The sequence below is a fragment of the Juglans microcarpa x Juglans regia genome, chromosome 3D (assembly GCF_004785595.1).
Source record: "Juglans microcarpa x Juglans regia isolate MS1-56 chromosome 3D, Jm3101_v1.0, whole genome shotgun sequence".
In the NCBI taxonomy this organism is placed as follows: Eukaryota; Viridiplantae; Streptophyta; class Magnoliopsida; order Fagales; family Juglandaceae; genus Juglans; species Juglans microcarpa x Juglans regia.
In genome coordinates this window covers 924,098-945,436 of record NC_054598.1, presented here as the reverse complement: position 1 = coordinate 945,436, position 21,339 = coordinate 924,098, and the positions used below count along the sequence as shown (strand labels likewise).

The 21,339-nt window shown below is 35.5% G+C and overlaps 3 protein-coding genes across 3 annotated transcripts; all 3 read right to left on the bottom strand.

Annotated features, from left to right (window-relative positions):
• Positions 1 to 5,094: 5,094 nt before the first annotated feature.
• LOC121254098 lies at positions 5,095 to 7,642 on the bottom strand. The gene is made up of 8 exons (XM_041154062.1): positions 7,502 to 7,642; positions 7,406 to 7,468; positions 7,179 to 7,283; positions 6,884 to 7,010; positions 6,658 to 6,729; positions 6,083 to 6,131; positions 5,536 to 5,899; positions 5,095 to 5,428 (listed from the first exon to the last, which is right to left on the bottom strand). Exons 2-8 carry the CDS (start codon positions 7,449 to 7,451, stop codon positions 5,247 to 5,249), a joined length of 945 nt encoding a protein of 314 aa, XP_041009996.1. The 5' UTR covers positions 7,452 to 7,468; positions 7,502 to 7,642; the 3' UTR covers positions 5,095 to 5,246.
• Positions 7,643 to 11,512: 3,870 nt separating this feature from the next.
• On the bottom strand, positions 11,513 to 14,314 carry LOC121256159 (formin-B-like). Its single transcript, XM_041156829.1, has 8 exons — positions 14,218 to 14,314; positions 14,041 to 14,146; positions 13,795 to 13,899; positions 13,559 to 13,685; positions 13,378 to 13,449; positions 12,284 to 12,329; positions 11,845 to 12,163; positions 11,513 to 11,754 (listed from the first exon to the last, which is right to left on the bottom strand). Exons 2-8 carry the CDS (start codon positions 14,081 to 14,083, stop codon positions 11,717 to 11,719), a joined length of 750 nt encoding a protein of 249 aa, XP_041012763.1. The 5' UTR covers positions 14,084 to 14,146; positions 14,218 to 14,314; the 3' UTR covers positions 11,513 to 11,716.
• Positions 14,315 to 14,876: 562 nt separating this feature from the next.
• LOC121256156 (phosphatidylinositol 3,4,5-trisphosphate 3-phosphatase and protein-tyrosine-phosphatase PTEN2A-like) lies at positions 14,877 to 20,919 on the bottom strand. The gene is given in 14 exon segments (XM_041156824.1): positions 14,877 to 15,667; positions 15,871 to 15,940; positions 16,027 to 16,157; positions 16,292 to 16,338; positions 16,794 to 16,870; positions 16,946 to 17,010; positions 17,125 to 17,211; positions 17,333 to 17,475; positions 17,478 to 17,508; positions 18,180 to 18,245; positions 18,910 to 18,966; positions 19,054 to 19,155; positions 19,332 to 19,865; positions 20,659 to 20,919. Coding segments are annotated over 13 exon segments (1,812 nt in total). The 5' UTR covers positions 19,779 to 19,865; positions 20,659 to 20,919; the 3' UTR covers positions 14,877 to 15,178.
• Positions 20,920 to 21,339: the final 420 nt, after the last annotated feature.

The window sequence follows — 21,339 nt, the reverse complement described above, 5'->3', positions numbered from 1 at the left end:
CACATGCACAAACTCCTCAACTCGGTAGCCACCTACACGGGGTCCATCAGCTCTGTAAAATATATGCACGGAGCATACGCTTCATTATATGAAGTACCAACTCGGAAACCATCACACGGCCACATATATCATGTTCTGGATAAAAATACACAACTTACATAAGACTTTTTTATTCTGCTCGGTTCAGTTTTCCTGTGCAGTTCGGCTGTTTTGTTCTGATCTGCTGCGCTATTTTATTATGCACGGCTCTGATTTTCTGGTCGGATTGGTTTTTCTGCACGGTTCGGCTATTCTGCTCTTCTCTGCTGTGCTATTTTCTCTGCTTGGATTGGTTTTTCCTGCTCGAATTTTCTGCTCGGATTGGTTTTTCTGCGCGGTTTGGCTATTCTGCTTTGCTATGCTATTTATTCTGCTCAGATCAGTTTTTCTGTATTCTGCTATGCTCAGTTGCACTATTTTCTCTGCTCGAATCGGTTTTTCCTGCTCGATTTTCATGTTCAGTTTTTATGTTCTGCTCTGCACTGCAGCGCAAGCATGGAGTCTTCCTGACTAATTAACAACTCCAGGTTAGCTACTTTCAAAATTCATGTGAATTCTATTTCTACTAACGAAGTTATCTCTATCATTGAAACAAACTGCCGGGAGTGAAAGGTCAAGAACCGCCCGACCTACCAGAAACAAGCCCGGTCTCTAGATTGGCCACGAAGTATAAAGCACAGGAACCGAGCCATAAGCTCTGATCTGCTAACAACTATTCTCAATGTAGTCTAAATGACTTGTTGAGGTTTGTGCAAAAAGAAAACGAAACGCGTTGGTGAAGGAGTAGGGCCCTCAGGCTCTGCCAACCTATAAGTACCAATCCACTAAGTATAAAGCACAGGAACCGAACCATGAGCTCTGACCTGCTAACAGCTATTCTCAACGCAGTCTAAATGATTTGTCGAGTTTCATGCAAAAAGAAAACAGAACGCGTTGGTGAGGGAGCGGGGCCCTCGGGCTTTGCCAACCTATAAGTGCCAATCCACGAAGTATAAAAGCACATGAATCGAGCCATGAGCTCTGACCTGCTAACAGCTATTCTTAACGCAGTCTAAATGACTTGCCGAGCTTCGTGCAAAGATCTCCTTCGAATAGAATCTCCATTAAGTGGAATCTCCATCAGTGACAGAATCTCCATCGAATAGAATCTCCATTAAATAGAATCTCCATCGAACAGAATCTCTATCAAATGGAATCTCCATCAGAGATAGGATCTCCATCGAGCGGAACCTTAAAAAAAAAAAAAAAAAGAGAGAGAGTCATTAGACTCTTTCGAGCTTCGCGCTCGCGCTTTACGCGGTCGAGTCCAACTCTCGCACCATTTGAGCTCCGTGCTCGTGCTTTACACGGTCGAGTCCAACTTTAGCACCATTCGGGCGTTCACAACATACGAGTACTCATTAAAACGCTGGATATTAGTTTGCAAACCCGTTCACCTTCAGTGTACCCCCTAGCTAAGGAAATAGAAGAGAAAGAAGCTGAGGAAATAGGAACATAATAAATTTTCTTTATAATTTTCAACCCCAAAATAGTGCTAAAAATTTTCTGGCTTCTGTGAGGGGAAAAAATACCCATAGCCCATAAAACTAGGGCCCAGCCCACCAAGTCTTTACTAAGGACAAAGGGGGGACCATAAAGAGATAAGAAGGGATATGAGTGAGACATAAGGGCTGCACATGTCAGGAGGCCAGGAAGAGATAAGAAAGGGACAAGAGGGATGTGAGAAGCTATGAAGTGTGAGAGGATCAAGGGGAGAAGGCAAATTGTAACACCCCGTATTTTAGTATATTTTTATTGAAGGATTATTTTTAATAATTCAAAAATATTTTCTCTTGTTTTAAAATTATCGGATATTTTTAGATGATTTATTTTATGATCTTTAAATTGTGAAAATTAATTTGAGATGTTTTCTTAATATTTAATTATTGTGATATATTTAAATTGTTCTTTATTTTAAATTAATTGATTGTTGGATTTAAATATTTTATTTTCATTTTATCATTACGTTTAAATTATTTTAATTGAGATGCTGTTTTGAAATCATTTTCGTTGGATCATTTTTGTGATCCAAGATGTGGGGATTGACTTCATTTCTTTACCTCCATTTTTCTTTTTTCCTTTTCTTTTCTTTTTCTTTTCTTTTTTTCTTTCTTTTCTCTCCTCTCCCTCTCTCTTCCCACGCGGCCTTTCTCCCCTCTCTACCCACCCGTTTCTCTCTTTTCCCAGCCCAGCCGCCGCACGCCGCTGTGTGACGCATCGCCCCTGCCGTTCGCTTCCCCACCGGCCGACGATCACACCTTTCCAACCTCAGCCTCCCTCGCGCCGCCGTTAACCTCCACGAACCGCCCAAAGCCGCGACCTTCTCTTCGTTCCAGCGCCATCGTCACACCACCTCCGGCCACCATTTCTTCACCACTTCATCATCGACCTCCTAGCAATCCAATGGACCCAACCCCAGCTCCGATCCGTCACACAAATGGTTCACACAAGGGAAATTGGCCAACTCAAAGCAGGCTGGCATGTACAGTACGGGGGAGGCAAGCTTATAAAAGGGGATGCCCGGATTGCATTAAAGGGGACTTCTGAACTGATGAAAAAAATGACCATCTAAACGAATGAATCGATAGAAATATACAGATAAGAAGAGCTTCAACCTTCTCTATACAGTGAGATATGAGGATCTACGAGTGATTGTAAATTGATATATATTATATTGGAGACTTCCTTCCCCAAACTCCTGTGGATGTAGGCATATTACCAAACTACGTAAATCTTGTGTCTTCTCTTTTTACTTTTACAGTATTTATTTTTCATTCACTGTCATCGACGTACGAAACGCCACCATACAGTCGCACCAGAACACTGCCGGAGATTCCAAATAATTCACATCGCGACACTAGGGGTGTAGATTTGTCTAGACCCGCGAAATACGACATCAACAATTCCAATCATTGTTGCAAGGAAGTGGGTCTTAGTGAAAAAAGAAAATTCAATCACTACTGCAATATTCTATAGTAGAAACTCCACCAAAATAAAAAAAAAAAACACACACACACACAAAACCAAGACCCTGAAGCAGAAACTCCACAGAAATCCTTCCACCAAAACAAACTAGCAGCACTAGAGGCACACAGTCGTCAATGCTGCACCGCCGAATAGCAGCATCTTTCGGAAACGGGCACGGGACACATATCACGATTCTTATGGGTGAAAAAAATAAGAAAAATATTTTAATTATAAAGAAATTATATAAAAATAAATTTATAAATTAACGTATCTTAATATAGTACGTCAGATTATAAAATTATTTTTATTATAAAATAGATCTAATAGATTTCATAAAGATACATCAATTTATGAGTTTATTTTATATAATTTTTTTATATCTGTAACAATTCTAAAAAAAATCATAGTTGAATGCATCAAATTGAACCCACTCCATCTGATTCGTAACAGATTCAATTCAATTTCGGTTTTTAAAAATTTAAACAGGTTTGGTCTTGATTCTTAAGAATCGAAATCAATTTGATCGATCCTGATTTTCATATTTTAAAAATCAATTTGAAATGAACTAAATGGTAATATTTTAAAAAATTTATTTTTATATTATATTATATCTTATATATTAATTAATATTACATAAAGTTTTAATCATAAACATAAATATTAATATTAATTGGACCAAATCGAAATCGAAAAGATAAAAAATTTCGATTTTAAAAATGAATTGATGGGTACCGATTGTTAAATTTCCAAAATCGATAGATATAGATTCAATTCCAAAAGATGTCTAGAACCGAATCACCCTAACTATTCTTTTTCTTCTTTTGTTTATCGGAAATCGAAAAAACTATGTTTAATTATTTAATATATAAGATGGGTTTATTTACTATTTTAAAAAGTAATTTGCCACGATCCTCTGTCGCCACATTGATGCCTTGGGAACTGTCAGGAGCGCCGAGGACCAGGGAAGCCACGCAGCTCTGACTTTGGAGCTTCAAACCTCATGAAAACTAGAAAACATATAAATGTTACAGTATCATTATGCTGTTTTGAAATATATTATGCAACAGGGGTATTGGTATTGACTTCGTCAAAATGATCTCTAAAATTTGATAAAAAGTATATAATTTTTATAAATCTAAAATTTCTCTAGTCATAACTTCACATTGAATTAGTCATTAAATTCATCAAAATAATAATATAATATTATTTTTTTAATAAAAATATTGTTATTTTTTTTCATATTTTATAATTACACTAATCATATGTTAATTAATAATTTAATTTGATTCTTGTATTATTACAAGACGGTTGGAGATTAAATGTGAATAAAAAAGACCTTTAGAGATTAAAAGTGAATAAAAAATAGATTTGATGAATGAATAGTAGACCTTCAAATTTGAAGAAACTTATAAATTTACTGTAGTTCAAAGTTTCACATTTATTTATTAGAGTAATCCAATACAGATTTATTTTGATGAAATTCATCAAATTTTACATTTGGTTAGGCTTTTGATGAAGCCAATGCCTATGCTATAATGGGTATTTGTAGCCTACAATTCCAGTATTAATAGTCTAAAGTTCTAACTTCAATAAGAAGCGCTTGTATTTAAAGGTCATTTCAATTTTCAGAAGATCTTCAAAACCCACAAGCTAGCTAGCTTGGACAGGAGTGAGAGTAGATAGGCTGATTTTCGGCCATTAATTTAGTTAAGCTTTCTTTCTAGCCTGGCCCAGGCCATACCCCATGCATGGACCGGGAAAGGCCAGCCATTCGAGATTGGCACCACTTGCAAAAAGAGTGAAAACACTGATCCGGTGTCTGAAGGACTCGATCCCCTACCCCATTTTCAGCCCATCAGAATACTGATATCTAAATTAATATATATTTCTAATCACTAATCTCACTTCAATTCGTTTTAGACACGAGAAAGTAAAATCAACGTATTCCCCAAAACAAAAATGTTCTGATCTCGTGAACCACTTCTAATGATCTATGTAGACAATTTTTTATAATTTTGTTCTGAAATATTGAGAAGTAGGTATGAAATCTTGAATATCAAACCGGACGAGAAACTACTCAAAATTACAAATAAATTATAAACACTTTTGATGAAGTGATGTTATATGACACTAGTGATCAATTGCTTGCTGTGATACATAATTCATTGATCCACATTCATTTTGGACAAATATTTGCACTTTTAGAAGAAAACATATATTTTAGGTAACCCATTGAGAATGCTCTCAAAACAAATGTATATACGCATTATATCATATCCATATGCAATTACTGGGCTGTGAACTTCTTTCGTTTCCGTGTGCAGAAGCTCCAGGTTGTCTCTCAAAATGGCGGGAGAGGGTACGTACCTTGATAAGGACCTGGATATATAGAACATGATTGAGAAGTTCAATTAAAGTGATTTGGATTGAATATTAGCAGCTAGCTGCAGCAGAAAGTATATTTATGCACCTAAAACGTCGTCGCAAAGATACCTGGAGGATAAAGACCGTGTGAAGATTGCGGAGCTGGTGGATATAGAGATGGAGGATAAGCAGAATTTAGTGGGTATATCGGTGGTGGAGGATAGACCGCTGATGGTGGAGCTGAGTATGGGAATGCAGGTTGATAGCCTGCTGCGTTAGATATTGAGTATGAAGAGTAAGGATCAGATGGAGGTGGGTAGGGCTGGGCCGGAGGTGCGTAAGGAGCTGCCGGTGCAGGAGTTGGGTAAGCATTGACAGCTGTTGTTGGAGAGCACCAATGAAGGTCTTGGAAGATTGGTTGAGTTACAGATGGCCGGCATGACGACGACGACGACGACAGATGAGCAAAGCTGCTTGACGTTGCAGGTTCCTGCAATACTCCAATATTATAATAAGCAATATTAATTATATATATTCATCTCCCAGGAGAAAATAACCTCCACGCGGGTTTTTAATATAAGACTATGATATTCGCTAATTAATACTACAAGTAATGTGACTATTGTCTGTGTAATTTTGTAGCAATTATATTATATATATTAATGTAACTTACCATGACATTATTCTCATAACGTAATATTAGTCGCACTTGTCCTGCATATCTGCAATGACAGGAGAAGGTGGATGATACATTAATCCTCTCGGCCTGATTCTGGTCCATATATATACATATATATATATATATATATATATATATAAATGGTACGTACGTATCTATCACTTTTATATATATATATATATATATACCGATTAATTAATTATGTCCCAATTACTTAATTCATTATAAAAAAGAATTACGTACATGTTCGTTAAGAAAATGGGATATATATTACGTACACCATTACATTTAGATTTAATCGAGATAAATCTTCATCAGATTTTCTTTTTTAAATCCGGGCTAGTAATTTAACGACCCAATTACCATAGCCCTTCAGGACATGAGGTATTAACGCGCGCAAATTTAGATAAATCCCATGAAACTGTATTAACGCAAATTGAGAAAACACGAATTAACAGCTAGCTAGCTAGCTAGCTCCAACCACTTGCATATATGGATTAATACTAGCTAGGTACGTAGTAGTATATAATATAAAGATCAGTATTCAATATCTTAAAAATGTTATTTACCTGCCATTTTTATCTTGAAGCGGCCAGGCGGAGTCGTCGTAGCCCCGAGAAAGAACCCTTTGCAATAGAATCCTGCTATCATCCAACATTAATATACCAAAACCATCTAGTTTAAATTAATTCATCATGATCCAAAACGATATATATATATATATATATATATATATATATATATAAAGCACGACGAACTCAGCGTTAATTTGAGTATATATAAATAATTAATTACTTAGCGCTGCCGATGAAAGTGTGGCGTAGAATGGTATTGCTGTTCCAAACTTCGCAGGTTAACTCTCCAAGACCTTCGATTAAGGGAAACGGGAACTTCTCCTGGAATACCGGATCCGTATGCCCATCTGTGCACCCATCAAAATTATGGTCAACATGATGTCTATATATAATAGCAGTTGTACTACTACTAGATCTAATTACTACCTGATCAGCTAGCTAGCGTATATAGAAAATTAAAAGAATGCGTAAGAGAAACAAACAGGTATGAGACAGATCAGAATTAGGGTGCAAACCAGTGCATGTTCTGGTGCTAAACTTGGTGCCACCATATTCGAGGCTCACGTACGGGTCCTGCTTTGAAACCCACTCGGTATCCTTCAATTTGTCGCAGGCAACCACTACGTACACACCAAACCAAAAAAATAAGAACAATAAAAAGAAGCTAATTTGAACAAGAGCTAGCTAGATATATATAAGAAAAGAAAAGGGTGAATTATGACATGAATGGAAACTATATTACCAGTGACTTCAAGAAGCTGGCCTTGGATACCCGTAATCGACATCATGCTTGGACGAGGAATTAAGAAGCTGGTTGATGCTGCTAATTACTAGGTTATAATATATTGACTTGTAGCTGTTTGATCTTTGATGCTTCCCAAGGGGATCGGATGATCCGGAGTAAGCTATCTACTAAATCACTTAATTGGTGTGTTGGATTAGTTTCTAATTCCGTGCTCCCTTCTGTTCAGAAAGAGGAAATTGAGTCCCAGATTTATAGTGTTCTAGATTTGGATTTTTAATGATGCCGGCTTCTGCGAACTTCCTATATCCGCGTATATGTTTTGCCTCAACTATAATCTCCATGTTTTTAATTGTACGGTAACTTCAGGACAGGAGCTTTTCTGTATTCGGAATGGAAAAAATGGTTGCATGCATGGAAACTTCAGGGATGCTGCCTGACCGAGTCCGTTGCCAAAGCGTGTAGACAGAGAGAGTCGGTCTACGTGAATCTTGGGCAAAAGAATTAAATAAATTAAAATGTTAATTTGGTTTTTTGACTTTATTATATTTGTACAATGTTTATCTACTGCACGAGTGTATCAATCATTATTATTTTATTTTCTCGTTTTGATCTGTATTTTATTTTCTTAATAATTACAAAATTAATTTAGTGAATTGAAATAAAATATATGGGTCCAATTGAGGTGGGTCCTGAACCCGAACAGAAAAGGTATTGATAGTGAAGAACGCCCTTCTAGATCGAAAGGTTTCGTTTTCGGTAGACCTTTTCTACCTAGCATTAGAATTCTATGAAATGTGAGTGGATCCCTCTTCCCAGGGCTCTCGTAGGATTCGGTCCTCAACCAGAAGAGAATAAAACTTCAAAGTCAATGGATAAGGCCATTTCAATTTTTTTTTTTTTTAAGACTCCACGTAAATCTTATACACCAAAATTTATAAATGGATATTGTTTAATGTAATATGTTTAATTTATTTATAATAAAATATGATTTAATCTCATAAATCATATTAAATAACATTAATTTATAAATTCTTTATATAATTTTTTGTTAAATTAAGCATTCCTCATATAATTTAGGCTCAATTTGGTTTCACAGATGATTTCAATCCATCACATCTCATCTCCTATTAATATTTAAACACTTTAAATTTTAAATTTTCAAATTTTCAACATATTTATATAATCATTATCTAATCATTATAACTTTTCCAAACTTCAAAACAAAAATAATATTAAGAAATTATATTATAATAATATTTTAAGTTTATAAGATTTTTATTCAATTTTTTCTCTCATCTTTCTAAAACTCTCATAAAACATCTTCACTTAAACTATTTTACTACTTTTTACAAACTCTTTTACTATTATTTACAGATTTCTCATCTCATATTATAATTTTTGTCAAATTGTAAAAAAATTTAAGATAATCTTGACATATGTTTATGCATAAAATCAACAAGTTGTCTTTAAAAATTCCTTAGTGTCGATTTTGGATAGGGTGAAGCTACACACCTATAGAGGATCTCACCAGACAGCAAAAAGTTTTCTTTTTTTTTTAATTGCTTTTTATCAAAAAATTTTAAAAATATAAAAAATTCACAAATTTATTAAAAAATAATTCCTTAATTATTAGATTAAAAAAAAAACAATCGGTAAAAAAAAGGGGTGACATTACTCGATGGGAGTAGTGTTTTCCTTTTGGATAAGTGCACTGTGGTCCCAATTTTTGTTGCGGCTGTCCCAATCTAACGCGGGGTTATGTTGTGAAAAAAGAGAACTGATTCAACCACAGTCCATTCACAACAGCTCATAACTTTACAATAAGAATATATTTAAATATATATATATATAAACACATTAAATTAAAGTAAAAGTAAAAAATAAATTTTAAAAGGATATTATTTTATCACACAGTTGTATAAAATTTGTAAATAAGTAGTTTCTATATCATTTATAGTGGAAGAGAAAAAAATACACGTACAACTTTTTTTACAACATTTTAAATAACTATATTTTATATGAGGGGTATTTTTAAATAAATATTTGTATTTCAAAACATAATTGTATAAAGGCCTTAGGTTTGGGGTATGCTCCCCCTAGATCTAAAGTTATAATCTCCTTGGATGCAAACAATCTCTAAGAGCTATTGGACTAAAAAAAATTTTCTCTTGAATTACCTAAGATATTCTTGCGGAAAACTCATTACCGAGGGTCTATGCACTCCTGAAATTAGTCAAGATGTTGTTCCAGACACCTGGTGCCAATAAAAAAAAAAATTATAAAAATAGTTGTACATATATATCATTACTAAAAAAAAAAAAAATAAGTTTTCTTGTGCACGAAGATAGTGTGTTGCTTTCTTCTCTTTCCTTTTTTCTTTCTTTTTTAGTTTTATTTCTCCCAATCAACCATTGCCGGGAGACCAAAAGATTTATATATATATATATATATATATATATATATATGTTCTTTGAAAAAATGTTCACATCTCGGATTTTCCTCCATAATTGCTCGAATTTTTAAATGATTGATTATAGATAAAACTTTTTAAGTGTTTTGCACAAGGGGCCATTGGAAATAATCCTATATAGTTCATTTCACCATATATCTTGATCCTAGTCTCAAACAAGAATGGAGACTCCATCAAGCGGGCTGCAAACAATTAATAATCCTGAGAGAGAGAGAGATCGGATCATTTGTAAGATAAATAATACTACTATGTTGTCTCATTTTATCTCTTCATTTTGATTGTTTATATATTTATTTTTTTTTCTTTTACTTATTGATTAAGAAAATAATTATTAGTATATTGATGCTTTTTTTTTTATTTTTATAAAATATTTAAATATGTTCAGAAATGCAAATAAAAAAAATAAAAAGTAAAATTTATACTAATAAATATGTCCAAAAGTCAAAACTAAACGGCACACTAGAACTACCCTTTGTCAGATTATTATAAGTTTGATGTAAAATGCGGAAGAGTGGCGATGTGGTGTTGTAAAGGGAAGCATTCATTTTTTACCATCGAAAATAGGAAAGGAAATTAAAGTAGAACACACAAAACAAATGAGAATGGCATTTTTCACGAGAAAACAGTAGAGTTACTATTTTTCAAAGGACGTAGGTGAACCAGCATGTAGTATGTACACACATCATTATTGCTGCAAGAACTGTCTTCCGGAAACAGACTGTTCTCTAGTAGCGTAATCATTTAGAAAAGATTTATTACGTGGAATTTATGAGGTTGTCAAATCGGGCGTGGCTAGAGAAAAAGAAAAAGGAAATAAATTTTTTGATCTATGGTAATGGGTGGTTAAGGTTTGCTCTACATACACAAGAAATGGTGCATGCAGCGTGTTAATCTGTCTAGAATTGACAACAGGAGATGTTTACCTAGACTAACCATGCTTGATTAGTTTATACGTATGACCGTTGAGCATGCATTGCAAGTGATGATTCTTTGAATTCGATTGAGTTGTACACAAATGGAAAAGATGTCTTACAAAGGGTGCATCTCATGGAGGCCCGTGCTCACTCGGGTTTCATTTTTAAACTAACTAAAGAATCTTTTCAGCTAGAATTGAGACAGTTTCATGTAGTGATAACTACGAAGTAACCATTTCATACAGACATCTATTGCTGTCTGAGCTGTAGAAAATATTTTGATCATAAAGAATCTTAATAGCCACATAGTTGGAAATTGCAGTTCGTCCCCAGAGATGCAAATGGCACTTGGCTAACTTTTGGGGACTGTGCTGCTTTTTATATATATCTTTTTTCCCTCCTTGTCTTGAGCCTTTGACTAGAACTTCTAATAGGATTTCTTCTCTACCAAGTAGAAGTCCAGCAATGCTTACAAAGAAAGTTCCAAGTCCAGCAACATCACATTCCATCCTTACCACATAAGGTCAGGTCATATTAGCTCCAAAGGTGAACGACTGTAAGCTCTAAGATGGTACATACAGCTGCATTTTTAGTAAAACTACCATCTACAATTATTTTAATATGTTCTTGGCAGAAAGATTAGCACAAGGCATGATGTGCCTCACCAAAAGGCATATGAGGGGAAAGGGGAAAAGGACGTGGGAGACACAGAGAATCAAATAATTTTTTAACAGAATAGTCTATTAACATTTCGAAAAAGGAAAACCAATACAAATTTGTAATTAAACCTTTAACATCCCTGGAGCTGACAGCTACTAAATACTAACCTCCAATTGTATACACAACAACCTAGCATTAAATTTTACAAGTTACTTGTTTCAGTTTTGCGGAAGCTGTGTACAACTTGAGCTTACCTCTCAGTACTCAGTATGGAGGTGGAGGATACATTCCAGGATAAGGACCTGATTGAAAACACACAGAAATTAGTCAAGTTGATGATTTAAATATAACTCATATAAGCAGCAGGAAGATGCACTTAAAGGCAAAAATACCTGGACGATAATAGGAAGAGGATTGTGGAGGTGGCGGGTATGGAGGTGGAGGATAAGCTGAAGTTGGTGGGTATGGTGGTGGAGGATAGGCAGCTGTCGGTGGAGCTGAGTATGGTGATGGTGGATAACCAGCTGAATTCGGTGGGTATGAAGAGTAAGGAGATGGAGCTGGGTAAGCTGGAGGTGCGTAAGGAGCAGCAGGTGATGGTATCAGGTAAGGAGCAGCAGGTGCTGGTGGGGCTGTAGAGTATAAAGGGGCTTGAGGTATAGATGGTGTTATATATGGTGGTGCTGATGGAGTAAAGCTTGTTCCAGGTTTCTGCAGTACCGCAATACAATTATTCAGTCAGCATAGAAAAGTAACCATAACCAATTACTGCAAGACGATGCAATTAAATAATCACCCAGAGTACTGTAATAAAGTAGCACTGTAACTTACAATGGCATTAGAATAATGCACTATCAGTCGCACTTCTCCTGCATATCTGCAATGGGAAAAAGTGTACATTAACAATCACGAATTTTGGTCCATGAAAAAGTTATTTGCCACTCTGATTGAGAACAAATTTGTCAAAAACAAAAAAAAAAAAAAAAAAAAAAACGTATTGTGAGAACTCTTAGTATTAAAATTATCCCTACCATTATTCTGCTTCTCTCTATCCCAAGTCTCACGGCACAACTCTACTCCCCCTAAGTCAACATGGGAAAAGAAGAATCCGTCTAACATCCTAGACAGGAAAGAAAAATGCTCCCCTAACATTTTCTAGTCCCCTCTCCCCTACTTTTTCAAAATTCCTCTATCACTATTAAGAAAGAATGTCTTCGTAAAAGAATTAGAAAATAACCAGCGACTGCTCAATACAGCTCAGAATTGAATTGTTGTATAACCTTTTTTTTTTTTTTATTGGCACCAGGTGTTTAGGAACAACATCCTGACTAATCCCAAGAGACCCTCAACAAGGAGTTTCCTTCAAATGCACATCAGGTAATTGAAGGAAAAAATTCTTCAGTCTAATGGCCCCTAGAGATTGTTTGCACCCAAGGGGATTTGAAACTTAGACCTGGGCAGAGCATACCCCCAAGCCCAAGGCCTTTACCACTTGAGCCAACCCCTAAGAGTTGAGATTGTTTGCACCCAAGGGATTTGAAACTTAGACCTGGGCAGAGCATACCCCCAAGCCCAAGGCCTTTACCACTTGAGCCAACCCCTAAGAGTTGAATTGCTGGATAACTCACAAAAGGAATTACAAACATTTATGTGGAATGTTATGATTTGGTGCCAATGATAACAAATAAAACAAAATCATTCAATTGTGTCGACATAAATTTGTTTACTTAGACTACGGGAAGTTGTTTGTAGATCTCCTAATCAGATGACATATATATGTATATGTATATGTATATATGTATGAATATCTATAGACTATATATATCCACAGACTGTTAATTTGAGCAAACCTAAAACTTCCAACCACTTGAATATAAAAAACACGATCATAAGGATAAAAGGTGTTAATTTTTTATTTAATTTACCTGCCAGTTTTAGTCTGAAGTGGCCAGGCGGTGTCGTCGAAACCCTGAGAAATAACCTTCTGCAATTGGACCCTATCACCGACAAAACCAAAAATCAAAGCGGCCCAATTAAAATTAATCCGTACGATCTAAAAAAGCACACGAGATAATTAAAGAAACAAAAATAAAGAAAGCTAATTACTTTCCGCTGCCGATGAAGTCGTCGTAAGTAAGGGTATTGCTGTTCCAAACGACAACGTTCAATTCACGAAGACCTTCGATTAACGTAAACACGAACTTCTCCTGGAAGGTTGGATTTTTGCCACCATCTATTTACCAATAGAAAAAACGTGGATGAGACTAGATGCTATAGCATTCTTAAAAAAACACGTAGAGAATATGCTTGATTTGAGATCTGAAAGAGAAATGGGTACAAACCAGTGCAGGTTCTGGTGCGGAACTTGGTGCTACCATATTCAACACACACGTACGGGTCCTGCCGTGAGATCCACTCGGTGTCCTTCAATTTGTTGCACCCAACAACTGCACAAAATCAAAGACCAAATTAAAGAAGAGGGACACGGAGACGGGCTTGCGTTTTTTCTTTCCTTCTTTATCATCAGTTTAAAGGAATAAAGAAAGAGACAGATAGAGAAAACAGTGAGAGGCTATGGAAATTATTACCTGTAACCTCAAGAAGCTGGCCTTGAATACCAGTAATCGACATGGACGAGCAAGGTTGCGATTGACTTTGGATTTTGATCTCCAAAAGGTCACCTCTTTAATTTATGAGTTTTGTCGTGTAAAAGCAAATTTATACAGAGCGCAAATCGCTTGCAATTAAATTTTTCCTTCGTTTATACAGAGCGCAGCCACGAGGGACAAGAAATGCTGACCGCGTGAGTTGCCAGCGCGTGTAGAAAGATGACGCGGCTACGAGAAATGACTAGTAACGTCTCAAATAGAGGAGTCTCCTGATTTATTCAAAAAATGCTCCAAGTCGTGTGAATCATTTTTCAGTTGATTTGTGGTTTTAAATTATTAAGCATGTAAACAAAGAGGAATGAATTGAAAGGGATGCTTTTTGGAGCTTTTTAATTCATTTATTTAATCAGGAGAAATTTGATTAAAATGTATATAACAAATTGAATATCAAATGAGGAGCTAGATTTATGAAGACAGTAAAAATCTCAGGAGTAGTATTTTTCCGATGTTATTAATCATCTTACACCACACACTTGTTATATAACATGTGAGATATGAAGATGATAAGGAAAATCATTCTTTTCTTATTATTAATACAGTGAGCTTCTCAGAAATTTCCCTATGACTCAGCACGCGGTTTTGAAGGCAGGAGACGTGAGGGCTATAATTTTCAAAGCCCAACCCCCGACCCAAAGCGGAAGCATTCATTGATGCAGTTTCCTAGAAATGATAAACCTATTAACCATTTATACATCCCTTTGTGTATATATAAGTTTCAGAACACAAAATAAAAACTAAAAATAAGTAAAACAGAATAAAACAAATATACCACTTTAACAACTAATTTGCAGTGTCATTAGCATCTTACATTTTTCCCCCTTCATTGGAAAGTAATGAAACAAATTTGGCATTTTGAGCCCAATAATATAACTATTATTCTCACGTCCAGCTAGTTTTTTTGTTTTGTTTTGACAACCAATAAACCAGAAACGTCATTGCATTACCAAGGAAACAAATGGATTGAACATGACCCAGTAATAAGTAATTTGAGTATTTACATCCAGTAAGCCATTTTATGTACAGATTAGCTGAGAATCCAAGCCAACCTACCACCGATTTACTCACTTTCGTAGTCCTCTTCATCTCCAAATGTAAAAACAGAAGCATCAGCTGCCATTGCCTTGAATTCACTCTCTGTGTTGTTGGGCACCTCAAGGCCAGAGACAGTAGTGTTTCCCAGAGATATATGTTCGGTTTCACGAGCCACACTTGCTATTTGATCAGAAGTTGTCTTCGTTTCAGAACTAGAGGTGGTACTAGTGGCAGTTCCTCCTGCTGCTGCAGAAGCAGCTTCTGCTTGTCTGCTCTTTGAGGACCCAGTTTCCTCTGCCTCACCATCTGAAAAAACGTCATCTTTTTCGTGACTTTTTGGGTCTTTCTTTTGGCTGGGTATGGGTGCACCCTCATCAACCAATGCACTTACAGTGCCCGAGCTTTCATCTGTATTCTTGAAAGTAGTTTCAGCGCTTGGTGTTGTAGGGGCGGCACTGCTGTTATAATCTACCAGCACAACTTCAACCTGAAATCCAGGGGAAGGAAGTTTCCTCTGCAGCCAGTAAAGAAGAAAAATTAATATTGTCAGACGCTAATCACAAAGAAAGCTAGTAAAGCAGTAACCTTAATAACGGGATCCATCTGATTCAGAATTAATGTAACGACATCTTGTAAAGAAAAATATTTAAGTGCAGGAATGTAAGTGCTGTATGACAGTGTGTGCAGATCATCACATGGTAAATGCTTGATCTTCACCTTGTCAAACCCATCAAGATCGTTGGTGTTTAGAACTTTTCTATTTTCCGTCATCGTTGTGTTTAACCAACTGAAAATTAAATAAGTAACAAATTTCAGTTTCTCATATAAATAGCTAAAAAGAGTGATTTATTACGATGGAGATGAATTACAGACAAGTAGAAATCTCCTTGGCGGTCGTGAAAATGGACTTTGAAGTCCCCAGCCAACTCTGTTAGGCCAGGCTCCCCTGGCAATGCAAAGACCATTACCCCCTTCTTGGGCGCACTAAACCAAAAATCTTGTGGCTGCATAAAAATAATATAGATGCATGAAATCCAAAATTGGTGCAACACTCCAAAGCCCCAAATGGACAAAAAAAATGTCACCAAGAACTATTCTTCAGATTTCTAACGAGTTGCTACCAGACAATCAGACCTACCAAAAGATCCTTGGTTCGTGGATGCTGTTTTGTGGAGAAGAGAACACCTATTCATTAATAAAACATATCAAAGCAAAGCCATCAGAATGCAATATAAAAAAATATAGAAAAATAATTGAGCAAAGCATAATGAATTATAAGCAAGTTTTGAAGCTGTGCAGTTTTTCGAAGATAACTAAAATGCAATCAAAATTGGGTCAGAGTGCCAATTACAGCATTTATCCTTAAACCTGTCATTCAAGTCCTCATTAGCCATACCAGTGCGTGACTAAGAAGAGACCGTACTTCAATCGTGACTGTTAGTCTGTTACAAAGAACAGTTAAGATGATATATATATATATATATATATATATATACACATATATTTATGCCCAATCACTGATGAATATCAGAGGGAAAAACTAACGGAAGTATGACAAATGAGCTTTATCAATACAGTATGATCAGATAGCAACAGGAAAGGAGGAAAATCTTCAAATAAAACTGGAATTCACAACCAACCATTATGATCAGAGACAGTAATGGAGGGCCTGATCCAATAAGGGCACCTGTGAATTCGAAATCCCCTAAGCATGCACCTGCACCAGATGTGATGTCAAAGCCTTGCAAAAGTCTGTTGACGATACAACAGAAATACATAGTGAGAAGTATACCTACGCCCAGGAGGGGTTTCCCCATTGAAGTATCTTAGAATACGTTCGAAATATTTGACATACCTCTGAAAAAATAGAAGGAACAAAAAAAAATATGCCTATAAAGTAAAACATAGAAACTCAGCAATAGATAACATAAAAAGAGCTAAAAAATTATCAGATAAAAATGGAAGACTAACAATTTGACTCGGGAGAACAAGCCCTTTTCCATCGACACATCTTTTCTGATTGTAGTAGTCAATTGACTCTTCAGCGGTTGGGAAGAACTGCAAAAAGATGAAAAAGTACAATGAATAAAAGAGTTTTTTTTAATAAATAAATAGAAGAAAAAGTTTATCAAACACCAAACTTATTGTCACATAATTTAAAAACACAATGAACTCTTGCCTTCAAGAATAGAAGAAGACTGGAAATCATCAACCCTGTTCTTGCCATTCCGGCCTTGCAATGCACAACCACGACATTCTCAATATCCTCCTTCAACCACGAGTAAGCACTTTGGCAAAAGGATATTATCAGTTGAATTGGGGGCAATTATGATCATCAAACGGGAAACAAGCCACCTGGAGAAAGACTTGAGGATTGATATATAAAATATAAACATTTGTCATTGAAACATTTTTTCATAATGCCCTTGTGATACCTCATTGACCATTGTTGTCTGTTTCACCATGTAGGATTATACCTAGAGGGAAGTCTAAGTCATTTTGTAATGACAAATGTGAACTATGATTTCTTAATAATCTGAGTCACTTGAGAGCTACATGCAATACCTTTCCAAGCTACATTCAAACGTGAAAATGTCCCACTACAGCTATGGAATCTGATTTAAATGATGCAAGGACTCAAACCATATATTTTCCACCCAGTAAATTAAGTAATCAAACGGGAAACAAGCCACCTGGAGAAAGACTTGAGGATTGATATATAAAATATAAACATTTGTCATTGAAACATTTTTTCATAATGCCCTTGTGATACCTCATTGACCATTGTTGTCTGTTTCACCATGTAGGATTATACCTAGAGGGAAGTCTAAGTCATTTTGTAATGACAAATGTGAACTATGATTTCTTAATAATCTGAGTCACTTGAGAGCTACATGCAATACCTTTCCAAGCTACATTCAAACGTGAAAATGTCCCACTACAGCTATGGAATCTGATTTAAATGATGCAAGGACTCGAACCATATATTTTCCACCCAGTAAATTAAGTAACAAATCATGGCACACCTTTCCTTCAAATAGGGCCGCATCATACAGCCTCTCAGAACAAAGGTTGTACACTTTATAATTTCCCTGCATATTGAGCAAGTAAAATAGTTGATACCCATACAAATGGTAAGACAAGGACAAAATTTCAGAGCACCAAAATACAATTTTATTTGCAGTACACAATAGCAATCATAACCAATTCCGATTCATAAAAACATTACCCAAATCAGATCTCGTCCACTCTAATTTGATAGAATAGAATAAAATCAATTAGTGGCTGTATCAACCTTGATAAACATCAAAACAAAATACCAGTTAAACATTTTGTGTCAGAATAATCTTGATAGAACAAAAGAAATCTCAGTTTCATAGAAAGTAAATTTGCTTTCCATTTCCCATGAACACCTGTAGCGGATATTGCACCACAATTAACTATAATTATGAGAAAAAAAAAATAGCCTAGCCGCTATGAAATGAAACGAAGGATGAACACTTCTAAGAGAGAAATTTGGATATTTCAATGCCAGGGAAAGAATTGCATATTATTGACTAAGTTTACAAGAAAAATCTAACGGGTAATGTACTTATCAAACAAATCTAACAGGTAATGATGCAACAATATTGGGCAGAAAAACTTGTGAAATAGAATCTACCCTAACAACAAAGCGTTCAAGAGTATTCTGTTTCTTCTCTACAAAGAAGCATGCTAAGATATTATAAGGGTCAATAATCAATCAATTGTAATTACCTTGTGATGAGTTTCAAAGAATTTGATCACTTCTTCCATGTGGTTTCGGTAGAACCCCTGGCATCACATATGAAGATAGAATGAAAAACTCACACATTATTGAACAAGCTGAGGAAAACTCTGCAGTGTGGATGAGTTGGTTACCTCAACATAACCAAAAAACCCAGAGCTCATATCACCAGCAGGGAACCCCATAGCAATTATATTTTCTGTGATATAAGACATATCCAGATCAAATCCTCCTTCCTGAAGACGAGTTACACCAGTCAAGGTTATATTACATGGAAATATGCATATCAATCAAATACAGTTACAAAAATGAGCATAAAAATATAGCCAAAAAACAAATGTACATTTACAATTCATCCCAAATAGATTATATAGATAGGTAAGGAAACAAGTTGATAAGGCAAGAAACCCACCTGGTATCTTCGTTTGTTTTGAGACACAACATGTCGGGCCTTAACCTGTACAGCCTTCACTGCATTCTTCGAAGAATCTACTAACCCTTTCGTTATAGTTCCAATAAAACCAGGTTGTGTGGTCATTGAAGCTCCATCAGAAGTATCCTCTGATGAACGAGCTTTTGGAGACAACCGTAATGCTAATCCGCTTGTAAAACGTGCAAAAGTTGATTTTCCAGCATTTCCAGTTGGAGAGTCATCTTGTGTGGCTGCCAATGGCTGTGGAATTTTCAGACTTTTGGCCCATGAAGATATTGAAGAAGGAGATAATTTAGATGGTACATCATGGGGAGAATTATCCAATCCAGAATGAGCAGCAGCTGCAGTTTTTATGGGAGCTGGAGGTGGCATATTAGGAGCTTTAATAGGAGGTGAAGTTGATGAATCTGCAGATTCTGAATCCATTCCACCACCACAGAGGTTTTGACCGACTAAGGATAGAAGTACAAGGTCGCAACATAAAAGGTGTCCCTATTGAAATTAAACCTGCAACTACAGAATAACAATAAATAAATAATTTAGAAGTTTCATAAACAATAATTCTTAATTTTTCTATTTTTGTAAATAAAAAGAAACTATGTTCCCCATGATGTCCAAATCTTTTGAACTTGTGTACAATCTTTTGTTGGTTTGTACCTCTTTATCTCTTCATTTTAATCAGAAAGAGAGAGAGAGAAGAAAGAATTGCACATCAGTACGAATTCCCACCAAATAGTAAAAATTGGCTGCCAAACTGAATAGGTAGTGGCAAGAAACACACACCCAGAGCCTCAAAGACCATTCTTCCAATAAAAAAACAAGCTCTCCACAGCAGGCTTTTCTTTAATTACCAGATAGTTCTTCAAAAGCAAGAAATGAAAAAAAAAAAAAAAAAAACGCACAGAAGAGTTTTAGTTTGCCACCGAAAAAAAAAAAAAAAAAAAGCCGTCTGCAAAAATCAAAGCTACTTTCGCTTCGGATAGTAGAGCGTTTATAATCCACACACAGACAATGTTACCATTTTAATTGAACTCCGTGAAATAGCCAATCTCGCGTAAACTACAGCTAGCTACAGATTATTTAGAATTGGAAGTTCAAAAAATATCTTCAATCGGCGAAACCACGCCAAAAGTCATAAGAATTTAATTATTGCAAAATAAAGCAACAAGATTGTATACAAAACCTACAAAAGGAAACTAAAAATCAAATGATCACTCATTTCGATTAAACAAGCCCGCGCAAATAATCGAGCATTTACAGATCCATGGCCACGAAACTTCGATCAGGAGAAGTATAATTATCTTACCGAGACTGAAAGGTCGGTCCTATGGAGATTCGAAAGCTAGTTAGGGTAGAGAGGGGGGGTGATGGTTTGTAATCGGGCGGTTTTGAAGGTGATGGTAATGGGAGTCAGCTCAGATGGGGCCTCAGTTGGTCAACGCATCAGAGGGAGGCTGATTGTCGTGATCTTTAGTTTGTAATCTGACGGTGGTCAAGTTTTGAGGTTTTTCGTGGTGAATCGCGAGGACGGAGGAGAATAGGCCGTCTCCTTCCATCTAAAATCAATTATTAATGGATCTGTTATTTTTTATTTTTTTTATTAAAAAAAATTAAATATATCTCAATATATTTCATATATTTAAACCTATATCACAATAAATAAATTTCAATAAAAATTACTCTTCACAAATCAATTCAAATTATCTTAAATCATATATATCATCTAAACGCAGCTCTAGATATCGATGATTATATCACCAATATAAAGATAGATAAAAATACAAGTAAGAGTGACTGTTGGATGGGGATTGGATTTTTCGAAGTTTCATTTTCTGATTTTAATAATTGAAAACGACTATTTTATTTTATTTTTTTCAATTGTCTATTTCTTTTTAGAGATTTATTATACATCAACTATTATTTATTTTCATAGCCCATATTTATAACTTTTGCATAGAATATGAGAATATTTTTCGTAAAGTATGAG

Excerpts from the sequence above, each read along its gene's own strand:
- LOC121256159 (XM_041156829.1), bottom strand. The coding sequence starts at position 14,083 with ATGTCGATTACTGGTATTCAAGGCCAGCTTCTTGAGGTTACAG. Across the intron at positions 13,686-13,794 it reads CCGCACCAGAACCTGCACTG|ATGGTGGCAAAAATCCAACC; the intron begins GTTTGTACCCAT and ends ATTGGTAAATAG. Across the intron at positions 12,164-12,283 it reads TGCATTATTCTAATGCCATT|AAACCTGGAACAAGCTTTAC; the intron begins GTAAGTTACAGT and ends GCGGTACTGCAG.
- LOC121254098 (XM_041154062.1), bottom strand. The coding sequence starts at position 7,451 with ATGATGTCGATTACGGGTATCCAAGGCCAGCTTCTTGAAGTCACTG. Across the intron at positions 6,730-6,883 it reads ACTTTCATCGGCAGCGCTAA|GATTCTATTGCAAAGGGTTC; the intron begins GTAATTAATTAT and ends GGATGATAGCAG. Across the intron at positions 6,132-6,657 it reads CTTCAAGATAAAAATGGCAG|ATATGCAGGACAAGTGCGAC; the intron begins GTAAATAACATT and ends CTGTCATTGCAG.